This window comes from Oncorhynchus mykiss, chromosome 6, assembly GCF_013265735.2.
Source record: "Oncorhynchus mykiss isolate Arlee chromosome 6, USDA_OmykA_1.1, whole genome shotgun sequence".
NCBI lineage: Eukaryota > Metazoa > Chordata > Actinopteri > Salmoniformes > Salmonidae > Oncorhynchus > Oncorhynchus mykiss.
Window position 1 is genome coordinate 78,307,229 of NC_048570.1, and position 12,345 is coordinate 78,319,573.

A 12,345-nucleotide genomic window follows, 5' to 3' on the forward strand; every position below is an offset into this window, starting at 1 on the left:
TGGGCTGGGTCTAGTAGAGCTGTGTTGTGATGGGACAGGTCTAGTAGAGCTGTGTTGTGATGGGCCGGGTCTAGTAGAGCTGTGTTGTGATGGGCCGGGTCTAGTAGAGCTGTGTTGTGATGGGCCGGGTCTAGTAGAGCTTTGTTGTGATGGGCCAGCCTCTCTCTCTCTCGCTGACTCTCTCGCTCTCTCTCGCTGACTCTCTCTCGCTCTCTCTCGCTGACTCTCTCTCTCGCTGACTCTCTCTCTCTCTCTCGCTGACTCTCTCTCTCTCTCGCTGATTCTCTCTCTCTCTCGCTGACTCTCTCTCTCTCTCTCTCGCTGACTCTCTCTCTCTCTCTCACTGACTCTCTCTCTCTCTCTCGCTGACTCTCTCTCTCTCTCTCTCGCTGACTCTCTCTCTCTCTCTCTCGCTGACTCTCTCTCTCTCGCTGACTCTCTCTCTCTCTCTCTCTCGCTGACTCTCTTTCTCTCTCTCGCTGACTCTCTCTCTCTCTCGCTGACTCTCTCTCTCTCTCTCGCTGACTCGCTCGCTGACTCGCTCTCTCTCGCTCGCTGACTCGCTCTCTCTCGCTCGCTGACTCGCTCTCTCTCGCTCGCTGGCTCGCTCTCTCTCTCTCGCTGACTCGCTCTCTCTCTCTCGCTGACTCTCTCTCTCTCTCGCTGACTCTCTCTCTCTCTCTCTCGCTGACTCTCTCTCTCTCTCTCTCTCGCTGACTCTCTCTCTCTCTCTCTCTCTCTCGCTGACTCTCTCTCTCTCTCTCTCTCGCTGACTCTCTCTCTCTCTCTCTCGCTCGCTGACTCGCTCTCTCTCTCTCGCTGACTCTCTCTCTCGCTGACTCTCTCTCTCTCTCTCTCTCTCGCTGACTCTCTCTCTCTCGCTGACTCTCTCGCTCGCTGACTCGCTCTCTCTCGCTCGCTGACTCGCTCTCTCTCGCTCGCTGACTCGCTCTCTCTCGCTTGCTGACTCGCTCGCTGACTCGCTCTCCCTCGCTCGCTGACTCGCTCGCTGACTCGCTCTCCCTTGCTCGCTGACTCTCTTTCTCGCTGACTCTCTCTCTCCCTGACTCTCTCTCTCTCTCTCGCTGACTCTCTCTCTCTCTCTCTCTCGCTGACTCTCTCTCTCTCTCTCTCTCTCTCTCTCTCTCTCGCTGACTCTCTCTCTCTCTCTCTCGCTGACTCTCTCTCTCTCTCTCGCTGACTCTCGCTCGCTGACTCGCTCTCTCTCGCTCGCTGACTCGCTCTCTCTCGCTCGCTGACTCGCTCTCTCTCGCTCGCTGACTCGCTCTCTCTCGCTCGCTGACTCGCTCTCTCTCGCTCGCTGACTCGCTCTCTCTCGCTCGCTGACTCGCTCTCTCTCGCTCGCTGACTCGCTCTCCCTCGCTCGCTGACTCGCTCTCCCTCGCTCGCTGACTCACTCGCTGACTCGCTCTCCCTTGCTCGCTGACTCTCTCTCTCGCTGACTCTCTCTCGCTGACTCTCTCTCTCTCTCTCGCTGACTCTCTCTCTCTCTCGCTGACTCTCTCTCTCTCTCGCTGACTCTCTCTCTCTCTCGCTGACTCTCTCTCTCTCTCTCTCTCTCTCTCTCGCTGACTCTCTCTCTCTCGCTGACTCTCTCGCTGACTCGCTCTCTCGCTCGCTGACTCTCTCTCTCTCTCGCTGACTCTCTCTCTCGCTGACTCTCTCTCTCGCTGACTCTCTCTCTCTCGCTGACTCTCTCTCTCTCTCGCTGACTCTCTCTCTCTCGCTGACTCTCTCTCTCTCGCTGACTCTCTCTCTCTCGCTGACTCTCTCTCGCTGACTCTCTCTCGCTGACTCTCTCGCTGACTCTCTCTCTCTCGCTCGCTGACTCACTCGCTGACTCGCTCTCCCTTGCTCGCTGACTCTCTCTCTCGCTGACTCTCTCTCTCGCTGACTCTCTCTCTCGCTGACTCTCTCTCTCGCTGACTCTCTCTCTCGCTGACTCTCTCTCTCTCGCTGACTCTCTCTCTCTCTCGCTGACTCTCTCTCTCTCGCTGACTCTCTCTCTCTCCCTGACTCTCTCTCTCGCTGACTCTCTCTCTCTCTCGCTGACTCTCTCTCTCTCTCGCTGACTCTCTCTCTCTCTCTCGCTGACTCTCTCTCTCTCTCTCGCTGACTCTCTCTCTCGCTGACTCTCTCTCTCTCTCTCGCTGACTCTCTCTCTCTCTCTCTCTCTCGCTGACTCTCTCTCTCTCTCTCTCTCTCGCTGACTCTCTCTCTCTCTCGCTGACTCTCTCTCTCTCTCGCTGACTCTCTCTCTCTCTCTCGCTGACTCTCTCTCTCTCTCTCTCTCGCTGACTCTCTCTCTCTCTCGCTGACTCTCTCTCTCTCTCTCTCTCGCTGACTCTCTCTCTCTCGCTGACTCTCTCTCTCTCGCTGACTCTCTCTCTCTCGCTGACTCTCTCTCTCTCTCTCTCTCTCTCTCTCTCTCGCTGACTCTCTCTCTCTCTCTCTCTCTCGCTGACTCTCTCTCTCTCTCTCTCGCTGACTCTCTCTCTCTCTCTCGCTGACTCTCTCTCTCTCTCTCTCGCTGACTCTCTCTCTCTCTCTCTCTCTCGCTGACTCTCTCTCTCTCTCTCTCTCTCTCTCGCGGACCCGCTCTCTCTCGCTGACCCGCTCTCTCTCGCTGACCCGCTCTCTCTCGCTGACCCGCTCTCTCTCGCTGACCCGCTCTCTCTCGCTGACCCGCTCTCTCTCGCTCGCACGCTGACCCGCTCTCTCTCGCTCGCACGCTGACCCGCTCTCTCTCGCTCGCACGCTGACCCGCTCTACTTCTACCCATCCCCCTCTTTCTCTCCCCTGTCTCCCCTCTCAGGAGAGATGGTTCGGCAGGCCAGGGTCCTGGCTCAGGCTACCTCTGACCTGGTGAATGCCATGCGGTCAGATGCTGAGGTGGAAGTGGATGTTGACAACTCTAAGAAGCTACTTGCTGCAGCTAAACTACTGGCAGACGCCACAGCCAGGATGGTGGAGGCTGCTAAGGTACAGTACGTAATAATGGCTTACTTACTGTGCTAAGCTGTCGGTCAACGACAACCTTTGCCAGTGTATTATTTTTATTTAACCTTTATTTAACTAGGCAACTTCTTATTTACAATTTACATTGACATGCATTTCATGTATGTTTTATATGGTTATCCAAATGGGGTTGTATTGCATTTGATTACATTCATTCAAACCGGAGCTTTTTCAACAGTGCTATTTGGGTGCTTCCTGGTTGTCTAGTTAAATAAGTCTACTTTTATTCAGGCAGTCCACTTGATTCTTCATCTGCTCCTCAGCCTTACAGACAAGTATTAATGTCCCTGCCATCATGAATGCTAAATGGGGCCGTATCTTACAGCTGGTTAGATGCTTTGATTCCACATTAATCACATTATAGCAGCTATCTTTATCACTATCAATGAAGGATTTGCCCAGCCACTGTTTCCTTGGTAACTGTCAGAAAGGGGGGCTGTATTCAACACTATAGCACTACCATAGGCAGCCTAGCAGTTAGAGTGTTGGGCAGGTAACCAAAAGGTGAAATATCTATCGATCTGCCCTTGAGCAATGTACTTAACCCTAATTGCTCCAGGGTTGCCGTCAACATTGGCTGATCCCTGGTTGTAACCCAGGGTCTCGGAGGGGGGGGGGGGGGGGGGGGGGAATATGCACAAAAAATATATATTATACGAGGCTAATATAAGCGTCCTATAATTGATTGATTGAGGGTAGAGAATGTTTTGCTGAGGCATGGAGAAAGGATTGTGTCAGTAGTGGGGACTCCACAGAAGATGGCAGCTCTTTGTTTGGCTTTCTCTCAAAGCTGTGTGCTGAGAAATCTGGACATTAGCCACGTAGTTTAATTTCGGACACTACTCTGTGTTTCATTTCCAATCCCTTTTATTATTAGAATACGATTGGTTTTCCCTTCAGTGACAATTTCTGATCACACATAAGTGACAGTTAACCTGGCGTACAGGAAGCAGCGAATAGTATCAATGATAGCCTGTACTGGGCTGGCTAACATGACACACTGTTATAAAAAACAATTTTGCATTTCAAGACTCAATCACATTATTCCCCTCTACTCTTGAGGAATTAGTACTGTAATGTCTCTTCACATTAGTCTGGGCTTACTATAAACATCACCTTGGGGCTGTGGGTGGTATGTTTTTAGTGTGTGTGTGTGTATTAGAGAGATATAAGATGGCTGCTGTAATGTACTGTGGAGGGTTACATTCAGCAGCAGGTGAGGGAAGCGCCTGGCTGCTTAATTAACTAAATGGCATGGAGGCTTAGGCTCTAGATTCTCTTCATTCCCTCAACAATAGGACACACAGATGCTCTTAGGGATATTGGTTTGTGTGAACTGAACCCAGTCACGTACAATCAGAGACAGCTGGAGAGACAGAGAGAGGTAAAGAGAGCTGGAGCCAGAGGAGGAGGTAACGAAAAGGAATCTTGATGTTTCCTCAACAAGTTGTTGATAGACAAAGAAGAGCTGCTGTCATTACAAACGGACATGATTACAGTTGGACTCTAGCACTTTCCCTGGATGCATCTCCATCTGCTCCAGTTTAATGATGGATGAGGTGTGTGTGTGTGTGTGTGTGTAACAGGGCGCAGCGGCATACCCAGAGAACGAGGACCAGCAGCAGAGACTGAGGGAGGCGGCTGAGGGGTTGCGCGTGGCCACCAACGCTGCAGCTCAGAACGCCATCAAGAAGAAGCTCATTAACAGGCTAGAGGTCAGTTGGATGAGTCTGAGCTAGGCTGGGCAGAGCCATATATGTACAGTATACCTATGGGTGGCTCCGCGAGTTTGGTGCTAAGGTGGCGTCCCATTAATGGGTTTGCCAAACACAGTATATGGCTCTGGGGCGGAGTAAGCAGGCACTTCCACTTGTGTCTCCTCATCATAGCTCTTGCTCTACATACACACCACATTGTCAGTCGCATGGAAAACAACAGGCTTTGAGTGAAAGTCTAGAAATAGTATTTTTGATATGCTGTATTATTTTGGGCTTTAGGTTAACGTGCAGAGGTGATTTACATTACCAGAGCTATTATTTTCAGCTGTTGATGTAAACCATGCAAGAACAGTTATATACAGTACAGGGCATTACTGAGTGTGTTTGGAGAGCTACAGTGTACTCTGGCTACATTCAACTCTTATAGAAACGTCCTTTCCCTTCCTGTTTACATTCTGAGAAGTCCTTGTAGGTTTTCCTTCATATGAAAGTAGAGACCATCCAGTATCATTCTTCGATCGTCATCCTACTAGCCACTGAAATGTAAAAGGAGCATTTTATATATGACTGTTGAACGCGGAATGAGGGTGAGCTCGGTTTGGTGTTTTGAAAGTGTGTTAAAAAGTTTCTTAGTATCTAGCTACCTTTTGAGTTTGGATCCCGAGACGCAGTTGGCATCAGTTGCTGGGTCTGCTACTCTCTGTCCAGTGATCCTGCCGACCAAGAACGGTTCTGAGGAGCTATTTGGTGTAGCTGCTTGCTAGCTGCCTATCAAGCTAGCGGGGTTGTCTTGAGGGCTTGAACTCAGCCCGTGGCTGGGATCACAGATTGTCCCGTGCTTGAGGCTGTCTAGATCCCTGCTGTTTGTTGTTTTCAGTCTTCCCTGCGACCTGCCCTGTCTGGAACTGTGAGGAGTAACAGCGTAACCTACGTTGCTAGGTACCATGATAAAGACCAAAGCCGACAGGAGTACTGTTGAGGACAGTGGTGTCTCTTTTTCACAGGTGAGCGAACAACAACAACAAAAACAATTCTACATGCAGTTGTTTCAACAACAAGAAAATGGCTTGTAGTGTTTTGTCCAAATACTAGTGGACTCAACTAATAAAATAATGGACGACCTGACCAGAGAGGTCCAGGACCTGAAGAACAGTTTGCAGGAACAACATGGTTGTGGACGTAATTGCAGAATCGCCACATGAGACCTGGATGGAGTCTGACGACAAAGTGAGGGAAATGATCTCGGAGAAACTGAAGATGGACCACAAAAAGATTTGAGGTGGAGCACGCCCACAGAACTGGAAAACCCACCACCGGCCCAGGTGACAGGCCCGTAGTGGTCAAGTTCTTGAGGTTTATTGCCTTATCTTGCTAATCTTACAACATTTGCACACTCTGTAAATAGACTTTTCTATTGTGTTATTGCCTGTAAGTTTATTTATCCTTTGTGTAACTCTGTGGTTTTTGTCACACTGCTTTGCTTTATCTTGGCCAGGTCGCAGTTGTAAATGAGAACTTGTTCTCAACTGGTCTACCTGGTTAAATAAAGGTGAAATTAAAAATACATTTAAAAAAATGCTGTAGCTGTTCCTCATTTTCCTCATTGAGGACTATCCTGAAGCTGTGCAACAGAAGAGGAATGAACTTATCTTGGCCATGAAAGCTGCCAGAGAGTGTGGGGACATTACTTACATCCGCTATGACAGGCTCGTTGTCAACCCTCCCTTCCAAAACCCTGGAAGGGATGAGAGAGCCAAGCCTATGGGTTTGTAGCTTCAACCCCGCAGCACACACAGACTCACTTACACACACTGACTGATTCATGGAATATTTATTTCCTGCAAAGAATAGAATAGGTCGACTTTTGTACTATGGGAGATAGTAGATTGATATAGGCTAGTGCTTTTGCTGTTCGTTAGGCCTACTCATCTTGTTGGCTGACGAAAAGTAAATGTGGACAGTTCTTTCAATATCTTCAATATGCACCTCGGAACTGGATATGACAGAGAGCCGTGTGAGTGAGAGATGCTTCGGATTGTGTTGCACACTCAGGAAGAAGGGCAAAACGCAGCACTGCAAAAGGCATGGATTTTTTTAGGGTGCATTACGGCCACGAAGGGGATGCCACTGAAATTCGAGGCATTATCAAGTGCTTGTCAAATTGTGAATGAGAGACTATTGGTGTGTGTACAGCCTGTGCAAAAACAAAGCCAAGCTCATGCCTTTCGAGAGTTTTTCAAATCATCATTAGTCTCATCATGCAGCCTTACAATGTATTAAAAATCAAAAGATATAACCCAGTGTTTGTAGAACAACTAAAGTTACATTAATAAATCTAAATTACGCATATAGGAGTACCTATTTCTTTGTTAACCGCTCAACACAGAATAGAGGCATGTGCGCATTCCCTCAAATCGTTTTGGAGAAAATATATGTTTTATTCAGCTTTGTTCAATTGTATTCTTCATACTATAAAATAATGGCACTTAATTATAAGCAAATCTTATCTGCTAAATTAAGTAGTATAGCCCACAGCCATTTGGCATAGCCAAATCAGGACCTAACATAAGGACAACTCCGAGCATGCTATTCTTTTCTTCTGAAATAGACTACATTTTCTTCATACCATGCTTCTTTAGACCTGTCTAAAATAAATAATGTATTTATTGTGAAGGGGGAGGCTATATTACATGGATTTATTAGACTTTTTAAAATGGCTTATAGGCTATGTGTGGAAGCCAGGAGATGCTAAATGTGTTTGTTAATTAATGGTCAGTTACCGTGCGACCGGCAGTTATTTGCTTGACAATCACCGGCTGACTAAATTTCGTGACCGTCCATGTATCGATCACATAAAGCGGCCTTTACTGGTTCTAACAGCAGACCTATCAGCTTGCTGCCAGCTCTTAGCAAACTGTTGGAAAAAATGGTTTGACCAAATACAATGCTATTTCTCTATAAACAAATTAACAACAGACTTTCAGCATGCTTATAGAGAAGGGCACTCAACATGTACTGCACTGACACAAATGACTGATGATTGTTTTATAAGAAGATTGTGGGAGCGGTTCGATTTCAGTGCAGCCTTTGATAGTATTGCCCATAACCTGTTGCTGAGAGAACTTATGTGTTATGGCTTTTCAACCTCTGCCATATCATGGATTCAGAGCCATCTATCTGATAGAATTCAAAGGGTTTTATTTAATGGGAGCTTCTCTGTCAAACATGTAAAGTGTGGTGTACCGCAGGGCAGCTCTCTATGCTCTCTACTCTTTTTTAAATATTTTTACCAATGACATGCCACTGGCATTAAACAATATTTGTCTATGTATGCTGATGATTCAACCATATACGCATCAGCAATCACAGCTTATTAAGTCACTGAAACCCTTAACAAAGAGTTGCAGTCTGTTTTATAATTGGTGGCTAGTAATAAACTGGTCCTAAAGCTAAGAGCATTGTATTTGGTACAAATCATTCCCAAATCATTCTATACCTCAGCTGAATCTGGTAATGAATGGTGTGTTTGTTGAACAAGTTGAGTAGACTAAATGACTTGGTGTTACCTTAGATTGTAAACTGTCATGGTCAAAACATATAGGTGCAATGGTTGTAAAGATGGGGAGAGGTCTGTTCGTAATAAAGAGATGCTCTGCTTTTTAGACACCACACTCCAAAAAGCTCTAGTTTAGTTTTGTCTTATCTTGATTATTGTGTGGTCCAGTGCTAAAAGAAAAGACCTAGATAAGCTGCCGCTGGCCCAGAACAGAGGCACACCTTGCTTTTTATTGTAATCAGAAGGAGGATATAAATACTATCCATGTCAGACTCTCTTGGCTAAGAGTTGAGGAGATACTGACTGCATCACTTCTTTTTGTAAGAAACAATGTGTTGAAAATCCCAAAATGTTTGCAACTTACACAGAGCTCTGACACACACACTTACCCCACTAGACATGCCACCATGGGTCTTTTCATGGTCCCAGAATCCAGAACCGATTCAAGAAAGCGTACAGTATTATATAGAGCCATTATTGCATGGAACTGCGTTCCATCTCATACTGCTCAAATTAACAGCAAACCTGGTTTCAAAAAACCAATAAAGCAACACCTTCCTTATTTGACCTAGATAGTTTGTGCGCGTATGTATTGATATGGAGGCTACGTGTGCCATTTTTAAGTTGATGAAGTTTTGCCCTTGAGCTGTTCTTGTCAATGTTCTGTATTGTTCATGTTTTGAGTGGGTCAGAGGCTCTCACAACAGCTAATGGGGATCCTAATAAAATACCAAATCAGGAGATTGTTTGAACCCTACTGCCCGACATTAAAGATGGCACAACAAATATTTGATCTCTGACCTGAGGAACCCTGGCTCTAAGTGGAGACTGTCTGCCTCCCAAATGTCACTCTATTCCCTTTAGTACGGTTATTTTGACCATGGGCCTCCTGGTAAAAATAAGTGCACTATAAAGGGAATGGGGTGCCATTTGAGAGGCATCTTGTGTGTGTATTGATTCGTCAAGGTAGTGATTCTAAACATGCCTGACGTGTGTGACATTCCAACAGAATGCCGCCAAGCAAGCTGCAGCTGCAGCCACCCAGACCATCGCTGCCTCCCAGAATGCAGCAGCCTCCAACAAGAACACCGCCGCTCACCAGCAATTGGTGCAGAGCTGCAAGGTACTGGGGAAAAGTCTCTTAATGCCAGGGGACATCACCAGTTCCTTGCATTGAACACTTTGTATGCCTACTGTAGTTAAACAGCTATATAGGTGCTACAGCTATATAGAAACTGTGGTTGAATACTGTATGTGTGTTGACTGTTTATGTATGTGTGCGGCTCACTAGGCCATGGCAGACCACATTCCCCAGCTGGTCCAGGGGGTAAGGGGCAGCCAGGCCCAGCCTGAAGACCTCACTACCCAGCTAGCCCTCATCATCACCAGTCAGAACTTCCTACAGGTACTCCACCAGTGCCAGTCTGGCTCCTAATCTCTCCACATATTGAATGAAGGGATCTCAATATATTGTACAGTGCTGATGTGTGTGTGTGTGTGTGTGTGTGTGTGTGCTTGTGCTTGTGCTTGAAAGCTTCATTATTGATGATGATGTCTAATACTTGGGTAAGGCTGGGTTTTGTAGTCATAATATATTCAAATAAAGACATTCTCTGGTACCAAACATCTTCTTGGGATGAATTTGACATTTCTCTGTTTCCTGTTTCTCTCATGACAGCCTGGCAGTAAGATGGTGACATCAGCGAAGTCATCTGTTCCCACGGTGATGGACCAGGCCGCTGCTATGCAGCTGGGTCAGTGTGCCAAGAACCTGGCCACCAGCCTGGCAGAGCTCAGAACCGCAGCACAGAAGGTACATAATCACACACACTTAAGTCATACCTGTCGCTAACCTCTGTCACTTTGTGAGGGTACCTATCCCCTGTTAGGAATAGCCAGCTTCTGATAGACTAGGACACTAAATACCAGCTCAGGTGGGTTAAACTGTCAGTCTAGAATGACTAATTCAATGGTCTGCTCTCTCCTTGTGCTCTTTAGGCCCACGAAGCCTGCGGCCCCATGGAGATCCAGTCAGCTCTCACAGCCGTCCAGACTCTGAAGACTGAGCTCCAAGACGCCAAGATGGCTGCCATAGACATGCAGCTGAAACCACTACCTGGAGATTCGGTCAGGGAAATCTGATTCATTGAATTAATCAACGTCTCATTACTTCTACTGATTACTCTTTCATCCATTGCTGAGTCTGTTTGTCTGGGTGTCTGATGTACTGTGTGCTGTTCTCTCTGCAGATGGAGAAGTGTGCTCAGGACCTGGGCAGCACCTCCAAGTCTGTGGGATCCTCCATGGCTCAGCTGCTCACCTGTGCTGCACAGGGCAATGAACACTACACAGGTACTGTACTACTGCCCTGGGGCTCCCATTCAAATTAGAGCAATACCGCTAAATAACAAACTCCATAGCACCACCAGGACGTGTCTATAATAGTGTATTTCACTTTTGACTACAGATTTTACTGTTACTACTGAAAACTTCAACATATTTGATGCTTCAAGGTCAATAGTAGATTAGATTCAACCTTTTCTCTCTGGAAAGTAGCACAAAGACTAAAACAGAAGAAATCCTTCCCCTACTTCAATAGATGTGACATTCCTTCAGTAATCTTGTCTAGATGAATGGGGTAATGCAAGCTGATTCAATTTACTAGATGCCTCCCCAATGTGTTGTGTTGATGCTGAAATGTTGCATTCCCTTTTTGAGGCAGTCATAGTTTAGACCTTATGAAACGAAACCAGAGGCTCTTGCTACCTGGTATAGCACACTGTCAACATGAGGGGGCTATGGATACCCGAGGTAATAACATGCATTTATTAAGGCTTAATTCAATCTTCTGAATGTATTTGGATGTTTGACACATCTGAATGCAAACAGTCCTTTTCATTTAATACATGTTTTATTTATCACATGCTTGGTAAACAATCGGTGTAAACTGACAGTAAAATGTTTACTTATGGGCCCTTCCCAACAATGCAGAGAAAAGAATATAGAACACAAGGAATAAATACACAATGAGTAAGGATAACGTGGCATTATACACGGGTACCAGTACAGAGTCGAGGTACGAGTTGGTGCAAAGAGGGTCAATGCAGATAGTCTGGGTAGTTATTTGGTTAACTATTTAGTGGTCTAATGGCTTGGGAGTAGAATCTGTTCGGGGTCCTGTTGGTTCCAGACTTGGTGCATCGGTACTGCTTGCCATGCGGCAGTGGAGAGAGAGCTTGCCGTGCGGCAGTGGAGAGAGAGCTTGCCGCGCGGCAGTGGAGAGAGAGCTTGCCGCGCGGCAGTGGAGAGAGAGCTTGCCGCGCGGCAGTGGAGAGAGAGCTTGCCGCGCGGCAGTGGAGAGAGAGCTTGCCGCGCGGCAGTGGAGAGAGAGCTTGCCGCGCGGCAGTGGAGAGAGAGCTTGCCGCGCGACAGTAGGGAGCTACTTCCTTAATAACTCTTCTTTATTTGTAGCATTCCAAACCCTACTCACCATTTGTATATTTTCCTCCAGGGTTAGCAGCCAGAGAGACAGCCCAAGCCCTGAAGACTCTAGCCCAGGCAGCGCGGGGTGTGGCAGCCTCTACCACCAACCCTCAGGCAGCGGCGTCCATGTTGGATTCAGCCTGTGATGTTATGGAAGGCTCGGCCATGCTGATCCATGAGGCCAAGCAGGCCCTGGTCTCTCCCAGTGACTCAGAGAGCCAGCAGAGGCTAGCCCAGGTGAGTAGGGGACTTCAGTACAAAAATGTGCAGAGCCGTATAGGGATGAAGCTACTCTATATCTCTATAAAAGGCTTGAAGTCAGAAGTTTACATACACTTAGGTTGGAGTCATTAAAACTAGTTTTTCAACCACTCCACAAATTTCTTGTTAACAAACTGTAGTTTTGATAAGTCGGTTAGGACACCTACTTCGTGCATGACACAAGTAATTTTTCCAACAATTGTTTACAGACAGATTATTTAACTTATAATTCACGGTATCACAATTCCAGTGGGTCAGAAGTTTACATACACTAAGTTGACTGTGCCT

General features: G+C 47.0%; 1 protein-coding gene across 5 annotated transcripts in view; it reads left to right on the plus strand.

The window, feature by feature from the left end:
• The window catches only part of LOC110526624 (talin-2), a 132,407-nt gene that overhangs the window by 80,866 nt on the left and 39,196 nt on the right, over window positions 1-12,345 (plus strand). For all 5 annotated transcript variants that reach the window (XM_036981005.1, XM_036981006.1, XM_036981004.1 and 2 more), the window contains 8 exons: window positions 2,837-3,003; window positions 4,626-4,754; window positions 9,323-9,436; window positions 9,605-9,718; window positions 9,992-10,126; window positions 10,312-10,440; window positions 10,563-10,665; window positions 11,825-12,033. In XM_036981005.1, the coding sequence (XP_036836900.1) occupies window positions 2,837-3,003; window positions 4,626-4,754; window positions 9,323-9,436; window positions 9,605-9,718; window positions 9,992-10,126; window positions 10,312-10,440; window positions 10,563-10,665; window positions 11,825-12,033 (1,100 nt within the window). The remainder of the gene's footprint in view (window positions 1-2,836; window positions 3,004-4,625; window positions 4,755-9,322; window positions 9,437-9,604; window positions 9,719-9,991; window positions 10,127-10,311; window positions 10,441-10,562; window positions 10,666-11,824; window positions 12,034-12,345) is intronic.